This window comes from Falco cherrug, chromosome 6 (genome assembly GCF_023634085.1).
Source record: "Falco cherrug isolate bFalChe1 chromosome 6, bFalChe1.pri, whole genome shotgun sequence".
In the NCBI taxonomy this organism is placed as follows: domain Eukaryota; kingdom Metazoa; phylum Chordata; class Aves; order Falconiformes; family Falconidae; genus Falco; species Falco cherrug.
The window spans coordinates 79,199,552-79,222,817 of NC_073702.1; the positions used below are offsets into that span (position 1 = coordinate 79,199,552).

Consider the following 23,266-nt stretch of genomic DNA (forward strand, 5'->3'; position numbering starts at 1 on the left):
TTTCCTCAATTTTTGATGGCCTGAAACTCAAACATGAATTTAGCTTGATTCTTGGATCTGTTTTGCCTTAGAAATAATGCAGGAGCACTTTATTAGAAAACAGAAAAAAATTCCTCGAATGTCTGACAATGGAGCATTACTGAAAACTTCTGATTCCCCCAACAGAAAACCTATTTAAAAAAAGACAAGTCATTAATCAGTAACAGCTGCTCCCAGCACCTGTTATTTATTCCCATCATTAACACTTCCTTTAGCATTTCTGACAGAAATGGGTATCTTTTCTACGTGATAGAAAAGTGCTCTTTGGAACATCCCCAGAACTTGGTGGCTACATTTGATGTACAATGTGTGTTTACAGCTTACCCCAGCGTGGTATCGCAGCTTTTCTTTTTCACTTGTGGGTTCTTTATTCTAAAAGTAAAAAGCACTGAACACCCCATATCTTTTGCGGATGTGGCCTTTAATCTTCAATATGCGCTGGTTCATCGGTCACAGGGGCAGGGGCACACAGTGACTGTGGGGTGCGTACAGGTGCCAAAAGATTCCCAACCACCACAGACCCCATATGCCTAATTCTCACCAAGGCCAATGGAAACTCAGAGGGCCTACAAGATGGGATTTCAGTGCTATGGGTGTTGTAATGTTTCTGTGTCCGTTTTGTCTTCTGTGGGGGCCTCTGTCTCCCTGCTCAGATCAAGCCCAGCCAGGGGTTCCCCAGGCAAAGCAATGCCCTGCCTTACCTCTTCCTGAAACAGCCCCTGGCTGCCTCTTGCTCCTTCCATCCCAGTGCAGCAGGCACCCAAAGCTCTTCTCACATGGCAGAAGAAAACAAAGGAGACCAAAGCTTGGTGTAGGAAGCCCTGCTTTCCGCGATCATCCAAACCCCTCCTGTCCACATGCAGAAACGAGCTCTGAAAGTCCAGCCAGTTCTGGCAATCCTGGATTGAAAACTTTATAGTAAACACTAATATATACTATAAAACAATACATAATATAAAAGACATGTAGATGTGGTGCTTAGGGACATGGTTTAGTGGTGGACTTGGCAGTCTTAGGTTTACGGTTGGACTCAATCTTAAGGGTCTTTTCCAACTTAAATTATTCTATGATTCCATATTTCTGCACATAGTTGAACACGTCAGCAGCAGGGAAGAAATGCAAGCACACCTGTAATACTGCTGCTCTTTGTTTCCTTTTTCCCCCCCCTCCAGCTCTCTCTTTTTGCTTAATAAATACCGGTCAAATCTGTTTCATGCTTATTCACAGTTTAAACACTGAGATTTGTAGTGGTTTCCTACCACCATTAGATAATGTTTTTCATCTGAAAGCCACTGTTTTCATTTAGGACTGTTGAAGCTGTGGCAACATTTCTGTTAGTCTTGGGGTTTATAGCGTTGTTTTAGTAAAAAGCATGCATGAGGTTGGGTTTAGGAGAACATTGTTTCTTTAATACAGATAGATAAAGAAAGCAGTGTACTGTATTTATCAAAGGGAAATGTCAGCAGAACTTTATAGTCTGGTAATTAGATAACACAGATAAGTCTGCTGAGTTTGTGTGCTCACAACTGCCATTTCAGATAACACTTCCTGAAGTCAATTAGAAAAACTTACACAGCATCATATATTTTTTCAAGGTTTCTTTCTTTAAACTGATACAGAAAGAAAGACAGACAGAAAGAAACAAAAAAAGGCTACAACAAGCATAACACATAGTTGTTCCACATTAGTTTTTTGCTCTGAACAATTCCACTGACTTTGAGCGAGAGCGCCGGGCATCTGACTTTTCCAAAGACACCCGCAATCACGGCAGAAACAGCAGCAGCTGTGCCAAACCATCACCACTGCAGGGCAATGGAGAATTCCACGGGCCCTTTGATTCAAACCAAGGTAAAACCAGACCGAAGCGAGGGGTTTACATTTTTCAGACAGGTGGCCTTTGTAAACACCCGCGTTTGCATATATGGAAAAGCTGGTAAAGGAAAACCTTTCAGTGCCTTGAAAAGGAAAGCACACAAGTAATAGCCAAATTATCTTGGATGTGGAACTTGGATCCAAATGTTGGAGGCCTGATTCTCCTCTGTAAAATTTTTACTTTAAATGTAGATGAGGTATTTTGACTCTATGCCTGTTGAAAACATTCTGAAGAGGTTTAATTTATTTGTATTAATGGTAAAGTGCTAACCTTTTGTGCTAGGAGTTCGTATCTCATAATGCTTTCTGCCTCGTGTAATAAGTTGTTCTTGAGGATACCAGTTTTTCCTTGTGCAGGTTATCATTAAAAATATTTTATGACATATGGCCAAATCCTGCAGTTTGCTTGCGTTAAATACAACCTCAGGACACTAAGGTGTTACTTAGGGCCAGAAAACGGGGTGAGAGGGAGAACTTATCTTTAAAGATGTTCACATTATAAAGCAAAATCAAAAGTAAAATATACCACTTTTTAATGAGATAAAATTCCCAGATCAATTCTATTTTTGGGGCGAGGAAAAAAAAGAAAAAGAAAAAGATGGGAAGTTTTCATCTAATTTTCTGTCTGTTGAGAAGCACTTACTTGTCGTTTTGCTATCTTGCTTCACAAAGAAAGTGAAACTCATAATAGCTTTTCAAGAGGGTATTTCAGTTTATCATAGCTGAAAAACATTTTCCCCACTGAAAATCTCCTTCATAAAAATACTTACTTTGAAGTGTTAGGGAAAAACATAATTTTCTGCTAGATAAAAATTCTGATTAGAAATGGTCATCAAGTGCCTCCAGCATGAACATCCTGGCAGCAGTTGGTTCAGGGGGCTCTGCAGCACATGTCCTCCCTGCACCAAGGGCTGGACGGAGCTGTCTGTCTGCTCTGTCCTTTCCCACAGAAAGTGCTGTCCTCGCAAAGTTCTAGTTTCATGTTACAAAAGAGAACGCAGGACACCCCCATCCTGATCCTTTCTCTTGCTCAGCCTTCAGCACCCTGGGAAATTACCCCGTGGAGATACACGCACTAACGAGCAGTCCTGAGCCTGCGCAACTGTGAGTGCTGAAGCCTTGCCTGAACAGCCATTTACTTTGTGAATTATACCTGTGTCTTTATAGCCACACAGCCACGCTCTGGAGAGTGCACTGGTATAAAGTTGGTTTTACTAGCACGGTTTAGCTAAATAAACAGGGGAAGGGAAGGTATCTCCACTGATGTACGTGACCTTTCTTCCAGTGGAACTACATCCACACTAGCCATTCAGGTGGTATAGTTTTATACCATGAAAAATATCACCCTGTTCATATATAATCCATACACAGAGCAGGCTTTAAAGCAAGCAATGCCAGTTTATATAGTTGCCCCTAAAAGGTGACATGAGCCCGCACTGACCCTTCACAGTTACCCCCACAGCTGACGTACAGCGTTCCCTCATCTATGCCAAGGAGTAAGGCATTCCTGAACACAGCACTAGGATGCTCTGGATACAGCTGTGCTGGGAAATTAAGCAGCTCCTGGTTTCTGGAGAACAACCATCTGTATCATTGCATTGCTATAGTGGTCCTGCCATGCTTTTGCCCCCACGGTTAGCACTGTCCCAAGCTGTTCCTAGGCACAAAGCAGGAGCCATCCCCCACAGGCAGTGTGGATGTAAGCAGCTGGATTGGGAGAGTAAGGCAGTTTAACGCTACGGATGCAGACTGATCCATACCAATGGGCTGCAGGGCCAGAGAGCAGCCCCAGCAGAACCGAATTTATTGGTGCAGGAGATGAGGCCGTAGCAGCAGAAGAAAAGATCAGAGATGCTTCTTCCTAAGAAAAAAAGCCAACCTGCCACAAAGACGGCGTGACCTCCAGCCCCACCTCCCTGCCCCACTGGCCAGGCAGCAGCCCCCACACCACAGCGGCTCTGTCACCCACCTCTGCCTCACTGCGAGCAGCGGGATCAGTTGTCACATTTCCACAACAGTAGGTCCCATGTTACATCTGAAAGATGTCAGGCATCATGAGAGATTGCCACTCAGTTTGGGATTTGTCCTGGAAGTAGTTCTCAGGTCATTTTCTTTGAAATAGATGAGTCTGGATGTTAGGCCATAACAATAGGGATGTTTCCCAAGGTCTGCTGGTGAAGAATTCCCACCTGTATCATTTCTGCACCTTTCCTCCTTTTCCCTCATAGCTCCAAACAAAGTTTAATCTATATCTCTACCTGCAAAACAGTTTTGCTGGAAGAAAGCCTGCTACAGCAGAGAGCAGGCTACAGACCCTGATGGCAGGTGCTGCTCTGTGACAAGAGGCTGATGGCACTGTGGCCCCCCGCATTAACACTGCTGCGTGCAGCATCCTTTCTGGGCAGTGGGCACACAGCTGCAGCGCATCCCCCCGCACACCCTGCGAGCACACCACAGCTGCCTCCCCTCCCCCCACCAGTTCGTCTCCTTGCTGCCAGCACAGGGTTTGCGTATCCTTTCCGAGATGATGGATGTTTCAATTGTGACAGGGGTCTTTATTCCACGCAAGCATCTGAAAGTGCTTTGCAAAAATAGCTCACCACCTCGCAGACAAGCAATCTGATGTGCAGAGATAGGAAATAGCCTTCTTCACCTTGGAGGGCATTTAAACATTCCCCACCACCATGGTATCCTCTCACAAGCACAAACTGACCTTCTCCTTGTTAGCACAACCAGGAGGCCCCCATTTTCCTAAGGTCTTGGAAAGATAAAGTGACACAGGTCCAAGGTTGCACAGGAAGTCTGGAGGGAGCACTGGAAATAGAAGGGGGCCCTCCTGAGTCCCTCTGCACTGCCTTGACCACAAGACCATCCTTCCTTTCCCAAGGTTACACATCAGGTCTGTGGCGGAGCCAGGAATAGTAGCCAAGCTTCCTGACACCCAAGCTGTCCTCCTGCACTGTGTATGAAGTTAGCACAAATATCAATTTAAAACAATTTATAAGCCTGTGTCTTGCAATTAAACCAAAGACATGCTGTCTGAACCCAAAGCTTCCTACATTTCAAAAGCCTTGCTTAAAAAGTCCCCTTCCACAAACAGGGCAGCTAACACCTCCCTGCAGCTAACCTCTCCTGCGGGTTCAGTGCCTCTAAGATTCAGACATGTCCTGTCCATGCCAACCCTGCAAACACCGCTGGCCACAGAGAGACAGGTTTGCAGGCAGAGGCGTGGGCTGAGGGATGCCTTCTTGGGCCACCCTGTTGAGACCTGGCACCAAAGCAGGCCAAGCTCTCCCTGGCCACTGCAGGGTGGAGGGGAAGAGGTCTTGCCGGTCAAGGTGGGGGCATGAAGGGACGATGCCACAGTGATGGCCTGGGGATGGACCCCAGGCCCCCCAGGTCCTGGCACAGCATGCGGGCTGGAGCCAGGGGGATGAGCTGCCCAGGGGGCAAACCTGGCTAGATGGGCTCTAGGCTTTTGTGGCCCCCACCTGTGGGGACACGCACCACATAGGTATGTGCAGCTTCCCCGGGGAAGGACGGAGATGTGCTGTGTCAGGAGGGGCATGGTGCCATGCGTCCCTGCAGCTCGTTGGAGCCTTTCCATTAGTTTTAATGGGCTTTGGATCAGGCCCTGAATTCTCAGCTGTCCCAGCTAAGCAGCCTCTCTAGGCAGGCTCTCCTCTTGTTTTAGAACGAGGAGGCTTTTTGGGGACCCTGCTGACAGGGAGGTTCCCGACGCTTTTTGGCAGGGCCAGCGCGGCCCTGGCAGGGCTGAGGCAGGCACCATAGCCGCCCCTTGCCCACAGTGCGTGCCACCTGCACGCACAGCTCTGCACCTGTGTGTGCCGCCCTCTCTCTCTCGAGCAAACACATGTACGACTTCCACCCCCCGCCCAGATCATCCATTTTTTCCCCCTAGAAAGGCCCAGGCACTACAGGAGAGGAGCATGGAGCCAGTGCTCCACACTGCATGGCTCAACCTGCTCTGGTCACTGAGAGTCCCTGTATACACGCACACTCAGGTTCGGGGCACTTAGTAATCCTGTACAAGAAGTAAATCCTGCATGCAGCAGTAGCCCCAAACCTGTTTGAGACAGAAAAGGAAGAAGCTGTTTGGCTCATCTGTGTAGCCACCATTTCAGAAGGTGCTTCAGGACAAGACCGAGCCCTTCTCCCTGCCCACGTTTTCTTTTGCTCACCAAGCTCAGCACTCCTGGTAGTTAGCACACTTGGACAGACTGAGCTTTCTGAAGCTATTTTATTTTTAAGTGAAGCTAGGTAGATGCCAATGTCATGCCTTTCTACAAGAGCAGGGAGCTGTGTGCTTTTCCAGACCTTTACCTGACACCATATTATAACAGTAGATGTATATAAATACTATAGTAGTATTTGCTGTAGCACTAAAGACCTGACATTACAGAGGCATTCAGCCACCTATGACTTTCTGTTTGTTGCTGTTATTTCTACGGAAGCAGCATTACGAGGGCCCAGGTGAGACCACGGCACTGACTGTGCAGAGTGCAGTACATTGTAAGAGACAAGCCTGCTCCAAAAAGCTTGGGAAGAGGATACAGAGAGTAATAAAGTGATTGGCGCAAGGTTGAAGAGCAGATCAGCAACAGAGATGGCAACAAAACCTACCAAGGCTCACTTGCATGAGTCAGTAGATGTTGTCTAAGGTTTGGCTTAGCCAGAAAGCCTTATAGTTATAGACAGACAAGTCCCTGCAGTCAGTGTGAGATTTCCATCAACCTCACAGTACAGTTCCAACGGTTCATGTATTTATGTACACTAAAACAAGGGGAGCACATATATACTTTACAGTTATAGATCACCAGCTGTGATAATTGCTTGATTATATCTGCTATCCCACTCTTTGTGTTTAGGATGGCTCTCCCCCTGACGTGGATGGGAACAGAGGATTTTCACCAGCCCCCCAAAGCTGTGGAAGGAGGCCTACAATGATAGGGGTTCACCTTTAATGGAGCAAAAAGGAAATTATTTCCTAGGTTTTCCTGAAGTGAAAGAACACTTGCCTGTTTCTGAAGGACCTCTGCTAATTAACATGCAGCACAACCTGAAGGAGAGCTAGTTAGGGCAAACTAAACTGGGGACATTGCCCGAGTGTTCGGGGCCAAGCGAGAGAACGGGATCACACCCTGCCCCAATACGAAGGCAGCAAGCACCAGGGGCAGAGTAGAAAACAAAGATGCAACTAATACTTCAGACAGGCATAGCCAGGAGAGTTGAGGCCACCAGGCAATTCAGTGTCACCCTTTCCTGGAGAGGAAAGTGCCACCCCCTGGCAGGTGTGACTGGGGGAGCGCACATCCCATGGGTGCACATCAAGGACCTAAGCTGGGGGTCCTCACCGGCATGCCCTGCACGTCCCAAACTCCCCCGAGATTCCAGGCAAGTGTTTGAGGTTGCAAGAAGTTAAAAGCTGAGTCATGATGAGCCCAACATCTGGATTACGACAGAGCACACTCACATTGCTCTTCCTCGGGAAGTGATGCTGTATGTGTTTAAATATACACCGCCCAACGTGACAGAGCAAACATTACTCAAGGTTGTGACAGGCATTCACCTTTGGGGTAAGAGTGAGCACAACTGCAGGGTCAACAGTTCAGAAGCTTTGGATGGGAAGGAGGGGGGTCTACACAGAAAAAGTTGTTCCTCAGTCTTTGTGATAGGTCTCGGTCCTACCCCATTCTCCCAAGAGTCCATAGAAGCCTGTCAGATGCCTGGTTGCAAGGTTCAGTCAGTTCATCATGGTTTATGGAATAAACGTAGCACTCTAGTTATCATTAATAATATTTATTTTGGAAAAATATTTTAAAAATGAATTTCTTCATTAACAAAACGGTAAAAAAAACTCAAATAACATTTGCACAATATTCCATAAATACATTTATATACAAAAAAATATAGTCACATAGACCCGAAGTGCCTTTGTACATATTTACCAAAAAATTTAAATTATAAAAAAACGAACATCACAAAATACTCAAGCTTTACAATTATCATGAAAATATTTTTACAGATTCAAAAAAATAACACACTTTTTCTCACCTAGTAAAAACACATTTTAGTATCAAAAAAGACAATAAAGGCAGTGTTTGTGTCTCTAATTCAAGAAAAGACTGGCTCATAAGAATCCAAAATATACACTTCAGGCAGTGCATGCTTCTTATGTAGTAATTAAGTCCATTCATTTAAATATATATAGAAAAGCAACTGACCATAGTGCAATGATAAAATTCATAAAAGGCAGTGCAACAGTAATCCTTGAACACAGACCCTTGCCTGGTGTCCATCTTGTCTTTTTATTTTGCAGTCACTTTGCTAACTTCAGTAGAGAACCAGCTCAAGCCTGAATTTAGTTTCTCAGCAGCAGTCAGTGAAGGAATCTATCTCCCATTCCTCTTTCAGCAGCATTCATCGGGGCACGTCTCCTCTGAAATTGTTCTGAACAACCACCTTGCCGTATCACCTCTGGTTTACACCTGGTGAGAGAAAACATGAGCAGAGATCAGGAGAGGTTAATGGAAAGTAACAGGAGGGTTGTAGGGCTGCAGCAGACTGGGACTCTTTTGTCTACACCGGGCAAGAACAGATTCTGCATGAAGCTGGCCAAGCGGTAGGTCAGCAGACCACAACCACACTACCACTGTACCCTTGTCTGCAAAAGCTGTCAGACTCATAACATCCACAGCAGTAAGTCACTGAGCTTGTCTTTACAACGTCCAAAGCATAACAAACTCGAGCTGGCTGGATGTCAACAGGTACAAATCACTGCGGCAACATGGAAAAAAGTTTAGCTGCCCTGACATGTGTTAGATGAGGGTTGTGCACGGAGACTTCTCCCTGATGTTCCAACCGCCAGGCAGTATACTAACCTCAGTTGCTATGATGCACTCATCTTTCTCTTCTGATATGACATACACCGACTGGTACTTTGTGTCCTTTGAAGTGGAATATACTGAATCTGGTCGTTTTCTTTCAGAAGTATCACTATTGAAGACAAAAAGAGACAACACAAGTCAGATGGATGTTGCTTAACACTACCTAGAAGACACAAACACACCCTTCCGAGTCAAGCTGGCCCCCCCATACTCAGATGTGAGAAATACCTCTTTAGTTGTACTGCACTTTTCTCCTCTGCCTCCGAATCATACGTTTCACACTTGGCTTCACATTTGCTGTGCTCCTCTTTAACAGAGTCCTCGTTCTTGAGTTCATGCACCAAATTGTAATCCACTGATGGGTATCTTACTTTGTAGCCATTTTTATCAGAGTTATCACTGTGAAAGTCTACTTTCTTATTTGTGTTTTTAATCTGAGTGGCACCAATGACACTTATGGAAATGTCCTTTTCACGCTGGCAGTTCGCTAGGTTGTTCATGGTCTCAGTCTCGCTCCTGCAGGCATCAGGCTGGTGGTGCCTCTTTTGCACTCTGAGCCTGACGCAGACGACCACAGCAGCGCACCCCAGCAGCAGCATGAGGACCAGAATAATCCCGGCGCAGACGGCGATCCAGGGGAACTGGGTGTTCTGGCCTTCCGTGTACTTCTCAGTGAAGTCAACGATGACCGGTCCCTGAGGCGGCTCGGGGAGCAAAAACTGGCAGTTGAGCCCGCCGTACCCCCGGGCGCACTCACAGACATAGCGGTTGTTTCTTTCGTGGCAGGTGGCCCCGTTGTGGCAGGGGTTGTGTTCACACCTGCTCACCGGGGTGCTGCAGTTCTTCCCGTTGTATCCTGGGGGGCACGTGCAAGAATAGTCATTGATGCCATCCTGGCAGGTCCCTCCATTGACGCAGGGAAAGGAGGCGCAGTCGTCCACGTTATCATCACAGTGTCTCCCAGTAAAGCCAGCCTGGCACTGGCATATGTAGGAGTTCCCCAGATCAACGCACTGGGCTCCTGCAAGACACCAAGGGGGATGAGCGTTGAGTGGTGCGCAGCCAGACCCGACAGCCTCCCACCTGCTGCTCTCAGGGTGACTGTCACAACCAGAGGCTAAGGAAAGCTTTCCTTTTTGAGAGGTTAGCTCAATCTTTGCCCAGTCTGATCCACCAGAAAAAAGTATGGGGTTGGTTTTTTTAAGGAAAACATTTGTTAAGCAGATCTATTTTTCATTCTCCACCCTATTCAGTTTTTAACATTTCACTCAACATGGACAACAAAGCTAGTCCAGATCAGGTTAACACCACAGTCTCCCATTACAGAGTTTGAGTGGCAATGAATGAGGAGGACTGCAGTAAAGAAAGTCTTTGCTAGTTTAATCAAAACAGGAAGATTACCGTTACCAGATTACAAGTAATAATATTTAGCACTTGTATGGCATTTTGCATCCACAGAGCTCAAGAGCGTCTTTGCAAAACATTTGCAAGTATAATCTTCCACATTTTCATGCATGAAGCTTCAGGCCAAGTTACCTGGCTACAGTCACCCCTTGAGAAAATGCAATCTGCAGCAGTAGCCCAAATCACACCATTACTTTTTAAGTGCAGTTCCTCCACCAAGTCAACTATTGACATGACGTGGATCATGATTGACCTAGTGGGCCTTGTTATGAACTCCAGACCAGAAGCCAAAGTAACTGAATGGTCTCCTTTTAGAAGGTCACTGTAGCATGTTTGGCCTTACCATTAGCACAAGGGCTGGAACTGCAGTAATCAATTTTCTTTTCACAGTTGAACCCAGAATAACCCAGTGGGCAGCGGCAGCTGTATCCCCCATCAGGGTTGTCAGTACATCTCCCACCATTGAAGCATGGTCCGTCAGCACAAGTCATCGCGCTCAGCTCACAGTTTTTACCATAGAAGCCCGGGGGGCAGGTACAAGAATAGCTGTTCTCGAGATCCTGGGAGGAAGAAATGAGAAATTGTCAAAAAAAAGCAACCTGAAATTGCTTTGAAATCCAAAAAGGGATTTTGAAAATCAGTAAAACTGACATTAACTCCTCCCTTGGGGTTTCAGCCGGCACGAGCAACTCAAACTTACAGTGCAGCTTCCACCATTCTTGCAAGGGTTGGCGTCACATTCATTGATCTCAATCTCACAGTTGGAGCCTGTGTATCCAGGTCGGCAAGAACAAGTGTAGCTCCCCTGACCAGTGTTGGTGCATGTGGCACCATTCTTGCAGGGCTTGTGATGGGTGCAGTAGTTCAGGTCTGTAAAAGATTATTTATGTTTTTTTTAAAGAGGGCAGTCAAGATACTTGCTCCTTTGCAAGGCTAGCACAGGGTGGGTGAGCTGGAAATAGTCACTTGCTTTCTGCATTTTAAAACAGATGGTCAGGCAAGGACTGAGAACTCACCCTGGTTGCAGAAAAGGCCACCCCAGCCTTCCTGGCAGTTGCACTGCCATGGCTGCTGACAGGTACCATGGAGGCAGCCTGGGTATCGGATACACTCATCACAATATCGTCCCTGCCAACCCACTCTGCATCTGGGGAAAAAAAAAAAACAAACATCAACAAAGTCTTGTCAGATTTAGACTTTTCACAGTTGGAAACCCTATCACAAACTCTACAAACACACTGATGTCAGGGATCAAGTTTCCTAAAAGCCCTCAGTGATCCTTCATGTAAGAAAGTCACTGAGTCCAACCGTAGCATCGGCTTTCATCGGTTCCAGCTATTTCTTCCACTTGCTTAGACAGAGCCATGGTTCCAGGTAGTTAATTTGTTTACTCCAGTAACAAACAGCTAAACCTTACACACAGCACTGTAAACTCATCAGGTTAATATTAGTGGCACTGATGTTTGACTTGTAGATTAATACTTTGATCTGACATCACCTGGATTTCTCAAATTACCATCTAACATGTAGCAAGGCATTTAAACAGACCTTCCAAATAACCAGCGGCTTCCTTAACACCAGAGCATCAATGTTAAAGACAAAGAAGGGAGCAGGAGAGGAGTGGAAAACTTACTTGCATTCCCCAGGTTTGTCACAAAAACCGTGTTGCTCATCGCATCCAGGCAAACAAATTGCTGTAAACAAACCAAGCAGGGAAAGACATCAGCACCAGGGCTGAATGCCTCCCTTTTATACATCCCATCCCGAGAGCACCTTGCGGGTGGGGAGCAAGCCCCTTTTACTAGGTTGGGGCAGTTAAGCACAGCTGAGTTAATCTCTGGAGTCTGCAGGAATATTGATCTCGCCCCGTAACTGGGCACTTTACTTATCGCCGGGGATGAGCATTCTTCTTAATACAGTTGCACACAGACAAAAGAAGACTCACAATTGCTCCCTTCCCCACAGCCCCTCACCCCCCTTCCCTTCCCAGTGAGGGTCAGAAGTCCTTTTTTCCAATTCTATGCACACAGCTCCACCTCTTAATATCCCCCGAAAGTGTGTGTGCAGATAAGAGTGGACAGCTGGTGTGCAGGGTGCCAGTGCAAGACAGCTGCTCTATTGTCTATTCTCTCCCAGCAGCTGCCCCACTGCAACAATACCCCGGCCCCGGAGCCAATGGGGCCGGCGGCCGGCGGCCGGCAGCCTATCCCTGCCCACAGCTAATCTATGGCACGCGCGTGATTTCGCTGCAAAAAAACTTTTTTTTTTTTTCTTATTCAAATAAATAAGTCTAAAGTTCTTCCTCCCTCCTTCCCCCCTCCTCCGCCCCGCTGCAAAAAGGGGCGGGTGGGTGGGTGCAGCCCTGGTGAAAGAGGTAAGCGGGCCAGCAGGAGGGAGGATGAGGGAAGGGAAAAAAAAAGGGACTTCTGCTCATTACTTCGCCTGGTTATGGAACTCATTAAGCAGGCACTGCAAAGTTTTAATTCAACAAAGCCAGCCAGAGACAATGGCATGCGAAGGGAAGCGGGATGGGGGGGTGGGGGGGGGAGAAAAAGAAAGAAAGAATCAGCGCTGATAATCAGATCGCCTCCAAGTTGGAAAGAATGGAGCTGGGGGCAAGGCAACGGGAAGCAATCTGCAACTGGCAGCTCCGTTCGCTAACGGCAAAACAGTCTTTTTGCATGCATACATAAACACATCTCCCCTGCCCAGTAGGTCTGTGTCACTGTTACAAGCTCTTTCTTTCTGAGAGGGAAAGCAGAGCGAAGGGCATACGTAACAAGTCAAAAAAGACGAACAGTCTTCTTCTTTGCTATGGGAAGAGCAGTGATGTACAGGCATCCAAAAGTGCTGACAGCCCCGAAAGAGCTCATTATCAAAATGCTTCCTTTTCCCCCACCCCTTGACACAACTGGGCTGGGCACTTTTGATCATGGGAAAGGTTGTAGTTCCTATTTAAAGCACTATCAAAGGAAATGCGAGCTCCTCTCCCTGCTGTTTATTGTGCAACATTGTACCATGCACTGCTAAAAGCATCCTAGCAGTCACTAACAGTGTGAATAATCAATCTGGGTTCATTTGCTAGCAGCTCAGCTGAGACCACCACAGTGTAGGTGGGCTTTAAGAAAAACAAAAACACTAGAAGGGAACCAAGAGGCTGGTTTACAGCCTGTAACTGTTTTCTCCCTGCCTGCCTGGCCCTCTGATGAGTGGAGAGGAGCACGCACCCAGTACGTCATCTGCCAGCATACTTCAGAGCCGTGTATACACACAGAGAATGCCATCACATGCTGTGGCAGGAGCGCTGTGTGCATGTTTGGGTGCGCACCGCTACGCATCTACAAAGGGCAGTAATCTTGTACAAAGCTGCAGGTATCTCACATCCCTGACTATCCTCTGTGATATGCGTACTGTCCCAGCTTTTCCTGCTGTATCAACACACCACATTCCTTGACAACTTCAAGCTCAGACATACTTTAAAACTCATGTCCCTCGCTACTTTATTAGCAGTGATGATCATGGCAATGGCACAGAAGAGAGATGGGGAAGAAGCTGAATGTTCTTGTGGCTCCAGGTACAACAATCTCTGTTACTGGCCATTTATGAGTACCCCAAATGAGAAAGGTACAGTCTAGGGGCCAGAGAATGTATCTTGCGCCTCCCAATACTTTTCTCAATACAAAGCGGCAAGACATCAGACCCTAACAAGCCTACCAACAAGCCTGCCGCATGGGTGTTGCCAAAGCCTAGCTCCCTCTCCTGAAGTCATGTATCCGGCAGATGATGATAGCAATGTACCATGGTTGAAGGGATGGCTAGGTTTAGAAAGTAGTCCTGATACATTTTAATAACGTCTCAAGCAACTGCTGGATATTTTGCTATCAGATTTCATACCTACAGCAAACGAGCAAGAGTGTAATGTTGGCACTGACATTTTATTCGTTTGAGAAGGGGCTGTCTGCGTTAACTTTCTGTGGCAATGCTGAGGACCTCCCGTCCCCCGCACCAGTAAAGCCCGTGCACAACACCAGACCTCCACCCACTGTAGCTTGGCTCCCCCTGTCCCGTGGGGCCTGATGGCAGAGAAATGCCCATCCCCAAGAGCTCAGGGGACACTGCTGCAACCGGTGCCCAGGGAGACAAGAAGGTGGACACTCACGCTCAGTGCAGTACTGGCCTTTCCAGCCCGGGTTGCAGACTTTTTCGCCACGCTCTCCACAAGTGAAGTGACCAAAGGCATCATCCCGGGGGCGGCAGAAGACAGAACAGCCTTCTCCGTAGTAGTGCTCGTCGCACACGAAGCGATAGGAGTACTTGAGGTCAGTGCGGCCGCTGCTGTGCAGGTCCTGGGACCACTCTTCACCTACCGCCAAGTGCCTCTGGGTGGCCAGGCGGCTGATGAGGCGCTCGGGGTTTTCTGTGTGAAAGTGGAGAGGAGAGGCGTGATTAGGGAGCCCGAAGCAGGCGTGGGGGGAGGAAGATGCTCCACTGGGGGTCTCTGGTGGGAGGGGAACCACAGAGGCAGGATGACAGGGCTGCATGCCAGCAGGCTGGCCTCTCTTCCCATGACCTCCCAACGAGGAGCAGGGATGGGATGGGGGGAACATGCTGCACGCGGCAGAGAGAGGGGCCAAGTGGGGCCGCAGGGCTGGGATTATTCTGGAGAAGAGTCTGTTTCCGGGCAGTTACCTGTGGTGAGGTCATCAGGAGAGTCCGTATGCAGAGCTTCAATGATGAGCGAGAAGGTGCCCTGGGGAAAGAAGGAGCGGAGACAACCCACCGGGAGAGCGTGAGAGCAGGCAGGCCAGGGGTCAGCGCCCCCAACCCCCGAAGTTATCAGTCCCCATCCCCCCCCCCGACACCCCCGGGGGGCTCGGTGGCCCCTCGGAAAGGCGCTCGCCCAGCTGGGGTGGCCCGGGGTGGGATGTGGGCCGCCCCCTCCCGCGCCGCCCCCCCACTTACGGGCCAGGTGAAGCCGAAGGGGAAGCGGATGGGGTTGCTGAAGGCGGGGTCGGCGCCGCCCGCGCCGTCGGGGACGCTGAAGGAGTTGGCGCCGAGGACGGGGGTGATGGCGCTGCCGTAGGTGCAGGGCGGCTCGGGGGAGACGCTGGCCTGGTAGTGCTTGAGGCAGACGCGGAAGAAGGTCTTGCAGTCGCACTGCTGCAGCCCGCCGCCGGGCCCCCCCCCCGCGGCAGCAGTTGCGGTTGCTGAGCAGCCCCTTCTTATTGACAAACTCCTGCAGCTTCAGCTCGAAGACCCCGGAGCAGCCGACCTGCGGGGCGGGGACAGCGGCCGTCAGCCCGCCGAGCAGCCCGCTCCCCCGGCCCCGGCCCGGCCCCGCCGGGCATCAGCGGGCCGGACACCCCCTGCCCCGACGCCCCTCCCCGCTTCTCCCGGCTGCAACAGGCAGCAAGTCCCCGGCAGCCCCGTGGGACCCCCCGGTGCAGGGAACACCGCAGGTATTTCTGCCCCCCGCCCCGCGGGCACTTACCTGGCAGCGGCTCAGCAGCACCGAGAAGAGGGCGAGCGTCAGCAGGAACCGACCTCCCATTTTGGAGGGGCAGCTCTGGTGCCCTCGCGTTCCTGCCCCTTGGCTTCTCGTCACAGGGGAAAAGGGAAAGTGTCTCTCGGGGTTAAGGGAAAAATACAGCGGCCAAAGCCGCTCGCCCCAGCAGAGCTGGAAGAGTTAGTGTCACGGTCTCCTTCTTTCAGGAGTGTCTCTGACTTTTTTTTCCCTCTGTCGATACCTCTACGTATGTAGCCTGTCGGCGACTGACAGCTCTTTCGGATGGTAAAAGAAAAAGGAAGGGGAAAAAAATGTTAAAATTAATCTGCTAAACTCTTTTTCTTTCCCAATCCACGATGCTCCTCCTTTTCTTCAGGAAGAAAATTTAAAAAATTAAAAAATAAAAGCAACTTTATTCCCAACAGAGGCAGAGAAGAGGCTTCCCAAGGACGATTTAAAAAAAAAAAAAAAATCGGCGATCTGGAAATCCCTGCAGTAGCAGCGGCGATAATTCCCGGCGGTGCGGTGCGGTGCGATGCGGGAGCGGCCCTGCTCGGCTGCGCTCCCCTGCGCACGTGGGGGCGGGCGGGTGTCAAACGGCAGCGGCGGCGGGCAGGTCACGTCGGAGCCTTGATCCCCTTTTTTTCTGGTTTTTTTTTTCTTTTTTGGTTTTGTTTTTTTTTTTTGTTGTTGTTGAGAAGAAGCGAAGCTCTCTTTCCTTGTTGTGGGCTTACTTTTGTTTTTAGAGGAATCCCAGCCAACAAAAATAAGCTCGTGTCTCAATAGCGGCGCACTGAGCGTGTCCGGGTGTGCTCCTACGGGGGAGGGGGTGCCTGCTCTCTGCTCTGCTCTGCTCTGCCGTATTCTGCTCTGCTCTGCTCTGCCGTGTTCTGCTCTGCTCTGCTCTGCGCCGCAGCTCGGCGGCTCTCTCCCAGGGTGAAGCGCTAAGGATCTGCCTCTCCTTGGGCGCCTGCCTCCCTTATATTCCGCCGGCCGCCTGCATGCCTAATGAGATGCAAATGAGCAGCCCCCCAATCTGGCTAGAGCTGTCACAAAGGAGCCACTTTTCCAAACCCTCCTCTCAATGGATCGCCAAATGGTCAGTGAGCTGTAAAATGTGCAACCCTCCTCCCCCTCCCCTCCGCGCTCACAAAACGTGCTCATTTACATTCCTGCAAATTTGGTAACCGCAAGAATCCCCCTTCTGCTCCGGGGAGAGGGTGACACCCCCTCTGCACCGGAGAGAGCCAGCGCAACACGCTCCGCCGAGAAAACAACCCCGGGGACGGCGGGCTGTAATTACCTCTTGAAACGTGCAAAGCAACCGCCGTGCCCCCAAAAAGTAACTCGGTGGTCGTGACCACTTCCGAGGGGCATCTTCGGCTTTAAAGGGACGAGGGAGGTGGGAGCCAGCGAGCCACAACAAGGGCAATCTGATCCCTTGAAATTCACACCGCACTTCCCCTGGCATCAGCGGGATAACTGGGGAAGGGGGAATGAACTGGAGCGAACCGAGCCGGGTCTCGCTCATCCCGTGGCTCCGCTCCCAGCGCGCATCCCGCCGGCGGAGGGAAGGGGGGGTCCCCGGGGCTCCAGACGGCGGGGGAGGGCGCGGGCGGGTTCCCGGAGGAGACCCGCGGAGGGGATCCGTCTGCGGGGCTCCGCGGGTACCGTCCCCACCACCACCGCTGCCGGAGAGAGCCACCCGCTCCGCCCGGGTCCCGCACCCCTCTATGATTATTATCATCATCACCAGCAACCTCTCCCTCTCTCCCTCTCTCTCTCTCTTTTTTCCTCCTTCAGCTTAGTAAAAAGTGAGTTTGGTGTGTGTCGTTCGCGTGGCTGTCATTAAGGCCGTTTGTTATTGTGTAAGGACTGAATCAGTTAGCTCTTTGTGCTCTCAGCTGTATGGTAATGTAGACAGCACCTGCTCCCAGCACAATGCGAGGGAGAGAAAGAGCTCCCCTCGGCGCACGCTACTGCCTCTACAACAATGTCCGCACATTTTTTAAAGAAATCCCTTCCAGCACTTCCCCCCCTCCGTAAGAAAGAAAAAAAAAAAAACAAAACAACAAAAAAAACCAACCCACAACCAAAAAAAACCCAACCCAACTTCACACCAACCGTCACCTTATTATTTTTTTACATACCCATCAGACACTAGAACTTTTGTTTTGATCTTAAAAACATGGAAAGGAGTTTACTGGTGCGGCGAAAGAGAGATAGAGATGATTACCATTTGAGCAGTTTCTTAATGATGGATGGAAGCGGGGGATAAAAGTTGGAGGGCAACTCCGGCATGTCACTCGAAGCGGGGTTTTCCACTTTCTTCGGGCCCTCTGTTTAAACACCTTCGGTAGGCGCAGGCGGATTCATTAGGATGCAAGGTGTAACTGTCTCTGTAAATGTCATTTTAATTGTAACAGATCATTTCAGCACAGATTAAGCTTGTATGCGAAAGGAGAGGATTTGGCTACAATAACCTCACTGTAGGTATGCCGTGCTAAAAGCCTTATTATGGCGACTTTATTGGGTTGAAACGTGCATTTGCATGGCAAAATGTGACTTTCATTGAAGCAGATGTCTTGATCAGAAATTATCTTACAATGCGCTAGAAAAAAAAATCTTAAAGACTTCTTAAAGTAAAAGCATTGGGTAATACTAATTACAAGAAAATCACTAATGAGTTCATTCAGCCCAGCTCTTCTTGACTGTTGCAGGACTATAGCTGCCCATGTTCTTTTACTGGAGGTTTGTGACACCTACCCCAAACCCAGGCAGGTACCCCTCGGTGCTTAAAACAAGCATCCAGACTTTTGCAGCGCTTCGCCACTCAACGCGCGTCTTTTACAACTAATTTCGGTCGAAAGAGCCATCTACATCCAGATACTCTTCTTCTCCCCTCTCCCTGCCCCTCAACGCTTAAGCAAAAGCTTAAATGTACAGGAATGTTTAGATGTTTTTTGTTTTTTTTACCCCGGAGCTGTATCTGGGCAGAGCGGGGAGCAGCGATGCCGCAGGCACCGTGCGAGGGCGCAGGGAAGGCGGCCCTGGCGGCCGCGGAGCGGGCGGCGGGTCCCCGGAGGACGGGCCGCCCCCGCGGTGCCCAGCCTCTGGGGGGTAGGCGGGGGGGGGCACCCTGCAGCAACGCTGGATTTAACTGTACATTACTTTTGCCACCTAGCGTCAACATCTTTTCAAGTAGACACTTGCCGCTGCCTCGCAAACTTTGCTGCGGCGTTATCCTCGGGAAAGGGAGAGGTGGGGGTGTAGGGGGGTGGGGAAAATCACTTCGTACCGGGTTTACTAAGCAAGTAGGGTAATATATGTCTTGAAATTTGGGGGTAGCCCGTCGGTGGAGGCGAGAAGTGATATATCACCGCGGATCTTTTAATCTACGAAAGACAGAAAGTTGGTCCATTAGCATCCCCTTGCTTAAAAAACTGGAAGTAAAAAGTTACACGCGCGAGGGCTTTAACCTAGCGATAGGGTAAAAAAGAAAAAAAAAAAAAAAAAGACCCGAAGAAACTTGCCCCCAAATCCTTAACAACCCCCCTTCGGTACCGGGTATTTGTTAAATTGACGTGGCACAGATTTCTCGATTACCGCTGCTGAGCGTAACTGAAAGGCGCCGTGAGAGCCGGCAGGATCCTGCCCACGGCGCTCATTCTTCTCCGGCTTAATTTATGCCACGCGATTCTGTATTGGGGAAATCAAGCAGAAAGCTCCTTTTTCTGCTTTTTTCCCCCCTCTCCCTCTCTCTTTCAGATGCTGGGCTAACGGGGAGACTGTTTAACTTAAGTGTTTCTATAGGAGGCTGTTGTAGTTTAACTCCTGCCCACCAGTAGCTGAGGCGAACAAAGGAGGGACTCGAGGTCTAACTATTCATCCATTCTCTGCACTTTAATTTTCATTGATTTCGAAGACAAGGGGAGCCCTTAGGGATTCTCGCTGAAGGGGGATGACACGCCTTTAGACGCGATCAGCCCCCCAGCCAGCCATCTGCTCCCAACCAAATGGCGCTTTTTCGCTCCCAACCGCGTGTCTCCGCACCGCGCTCGCCCGCCGCCCCCCGCGCCGCCCCCGCGGTGTTAACCGCGCCCGCGCCCCGCCACCGAGCCCCGCGCCCGATCCCGCCCGGTCCCGCCCGACGCCCTGCCCGGCCGCGCCCGCCCCGCCGGGGTGAGCCGACGGCGGGACCCCCCGGGGGCGGGCGCGGGGCGCGGTGACCCCGCACGGCCGGGACGCGGCGGGCCAGGGCTGGCGGGGTGTTGTGCTCTCCCTCCGTGCCCCTAACTGAGACCCTTCCCCCAGCGCCGGCCCCTCTCCTGCCCCGGCGAGGATTTACGGTCCCGCCGCGGAGGAGCGCGGCCGGGAGCTCCCCATCAGCCGCGGCTTTTATTTCCAAGCGAGGCACATTATGGGAAAAGTCCCTTCGCGGGGGGTGGCGGGGGGTGGTGGGGGGTGGTGTGTTAATTAGGGCGACGCGCTGCCATCGCTGGCGCGCAACCCTGATTTTTCCCGGGACGGAGGGCTCCGGGCATATGGCGAACCGTGCTCGGCGGAGGGACGTGTACGTGTGGAGCTATGTGTAGCAGAGTGTGCATAATATTTTAATTAGGTCTATAGTCCCTACGGAGGTATGTGTGCGCGGCTGCCCCTCCGCCGCAGCCCGCGCCGCACGCCCCCTTCACCTGTCCCCCGGCCCGGGCCGAGCCGGGCCGGGCCGGGCCGGGCGGGAGGGGAGCGGAGCGGAGCGGAGCGAAGGGGAGGCCGGGCGGGCCGCCCCCGGGCCGGGGCTCTGCCTGGGGTCCCCCGCCGGCCCCGGGCTCGGCGGCGGGGCAGGGGTGCTGGCGCTGCTCGGGACCCCGCCGCCGGGCGCCCGGCCCCGAGGCGGGTGGGCGGGGGCCGCGGCCGTGCCGGAGGGGCGCTCCACCGCCCTTGCCGTGTGCGGGGAGGGGGATTAAGAAGTTTAGCGTGTAGGTTAGCCCAAAGTTGCAAAGGCATGTGCTGATTAGAATAAGAAAGGGCAGTCGCGTGGCTCAGCTGGCACACAGCGAGGCCAGATGATAGATAAGCAGCTCTGGGCCTTCCCTCCCCCCCAGCCCCCTTTTTCAAATCGCAAATCATCTGCTCCGGCCCTATCCTAGCCCCTCATTTTCATGACAATGGTTGTGTGTTTACCTGTGATCCTGGGACGGGGCATTCCTTTGTCTCCCGAGGAGATTACCGCAGCCAGCTGCTCTCCAACCCTTCCCTGGGCAAATCCCGAAGTGGCCCCTATATGTATTTTACTGATTGCACACGAGGAGAAAGCGACACCCCCCACCCCCCGGTCCCCTGGCCTACTTGTTTGTTTGGGTTTGCTCCCCGGCTTGCTTCCGACGGGATTTTGCGTGTGGGAAACTACGAGGGATAAAAAATCGGTCAATCGTGTGCATGAGCTGTCGTTGCTCCCGAAGTGGGAAGGGAGAAGGGCTGCCTACCCCTGCCAGGGCGCGCCGCCCGCCCCGGGGGCAGAGCCTGGGGACGAGGGGACATCAGGGGCTCGGGGGAAGGAGGCTTCCCTCTGCCTTGCTCCCCCCCGGCCTCTCGGGCTCCCCCCCCGGCCCGGGACAGCACCTTCCCCTGAAACCTCCCGTGAGTGCCCCGGGCCGGGTGGGTCCCGCTGCCCCCCCCCGGTTCTCTGCTCTGGGACACGGCGGGTTAAACGCTGTCACCGCCCGCACCCCTCCGGGGATCAGCTCAGCCTCGCATTTGGAGAAGTGGCCTCTTCGACTCCGAGGACTCACACAGTCTTCGCCCGGCTAGAAACCACGCATCGCGTTTGTACTGATAACCTTCTGAGGTCCCTTCCAACCCGAAATATCCCACGATCCCGAGATTTGCCCTGTGCCCCAGCACTTCTATTTGGCCTGTCAGGCAAGCCCAGCGTAACCCTGTGCAGGGCTGAGGCCTGGCTCATCTTGGCGGGGATGTCACAGAGCAGGGAGGGTGAGTGATTGGGCTCAGATCACGTATGTGGGATAAAAAATGTGATGGCACTTCTCAGAAAAATGTTTTGCATTCTGGCTGTGAGATTTCACTGGATGGCTGGAAAGATTCCCTTCCACTACCAAGCAACATTTGCTGCATTCATCAGTTCTTGTAGGGAAACTCCCTCTTCTCTTTCCCCTGGTTTTATTAATCATCATCTTACACTGGAACTCTGAAATAGTAGCTGCAAACTACCATTCCAGACAGTAGCTGCACGGGCCACTCTCTCCCTGTGACAGCCAGCACAGTGTGCCGCTGTACTGTACTGCATTTCATGCATGAAGGGTTTTTCTGTTCCCCTGTGGCCTGCAGCCCCCTTTGCACGGTGTGCACATCTTGCGCATTGTGCGCTGGCTGCAGTGCAAAACCTGCTGCTAATAAACTTTAGAGGGGGGACAGTTTGAGTGTATGTTTCCGAGGCTTTCCAAGCCACGTCCAATTTGTGTCGGTTTTATTTCTTTCTGCATCTCTCCATGTGCAGGGAAGCGAGGGGGAGGGGAGGGAGGAGGGGGCAGAAAGTCCTCTGCAGAAGGTGATTATGAGAAAGAGGATGGGGTATGGTATGGATGGGGCGGGCCCGAGCTTTTGGAAATGCTCTCCCCTTTTCTGAGAGCATCTGCCCGGAGACGAACAGATGTGGGCACCTGCGGTGACAGGCCACATATGCTCCATCCTATTCACAGGCATTCAGACACGGCTACAATGGTGAGGCTTTGTGCACGCAGTCACCAAATATATTAATCTGTGCTCCCCAGAGCACCGCTCTGTTTAATTTTTCACTGGCAGTAACATCACATCTAACCCATCAGCTCCCCCACGTCCCTCTCCCCTCCCCCCCCCCGAAAAGATGTGAAGTTATTCGGGTCCCCACCTGTTGCTGCCGAGCTGGGAGCAGGTTGCACACCCAGTACGCCTGCGGGCCGTTACCCCCGCAGCCCGGCCGCTACCCCGGGCTGTGTGATGGGGTCACCCCGGGGGAACCGGGGTGTTCCCCCCCCAGCAACTGCCGAGCAAGGCGAAGCACACCCGCCCCCCGCGCCACGGGCCGGTGCCGCCGCCCGCCGGGCTGCCCCGGCTGCTTTGTTCACACAGGGCCGGCGCGGCTCCGCAGGCCGCGCAGCCCAGGCCCGACATAAATCTCCCATGTACGACTCGGGGGTTTTCAAGCAATTTCGGTGCGCGACGCTTTCATCTCCCCACGCCCCCCCCCCCCCTCCCCGTCCCGGCTGGGTTTGTCCGGGGGTACAATGGCCCCTCCGGCCCCATTGTGGTCGCACAAAGCCGAGGGACACCAGGCCGCGGGCGGGGACAGCCGCGGTTCAAACCAGCCCGGCCCCCCCTCGCCCCCCGCCGCTGTCATGCGAAGGGCCCCGCTGCAGCCGGCTGTCCCCGGCAGGGTGGGCAGTGACGGCGCGACCAGCGAGGGGACGGGTAGCGACGGGGACGGCGACAGCCCCGTCCCCTCAGGCCCGCCCCCGCCGCCGGGCGCACGCGCGGCCCG

General features: G+C 51.6%; 2 protein-coding genes across 2 annotated transcripts in view; one reads left to right on the forward strand and one right to left on the reverse strand.

Moving 5' to 3' along the window:
- Positions 1-7,715: 7,715 nt before the first annotated feature.
- DLL1 (delta like canonical Notch ligand 1) lies at positions 7,716-16,672 on the reverse strand. The gene is given in 12 exon segments (XM_055714136.1): positions 7,716-8,420; positions 8,814-8,928; positions 9,048-9,840; positions 10,567-10,783; positions 10,924-11,093; positions 11,240-11,370; positions 11,857-11,917; positions 14,383-14,640; positions 14,913-14,973; positions 15,186-15,410; positions 15,412-15,495; positions 15,715-16,672. Coding segments are annotated over 12 exon segments (2,181 nt in total). The 5' UTR covers positions 15,775-16,672; the 3' UTR covers positions 7,716-8,414.
- A 79-nt stretch (positions 16,673-16,751) lies between these two features.
- FAM120B (family with sequence similarity 120B) overlaps positions 16,752-23,266 on the forward strand; it is a 63,426-nt gene continuing 56,911 nt past the window's right edge. Inside the window, exon 1 of the mRNA XM_055714137.1 lies at positions 16,752-16,828. The gene's annotated coding sequence lies outside the window, so the exon portion shown is untranslated. The remainder of the gene's footprint in view (positions 16,829-23,266) is intronic.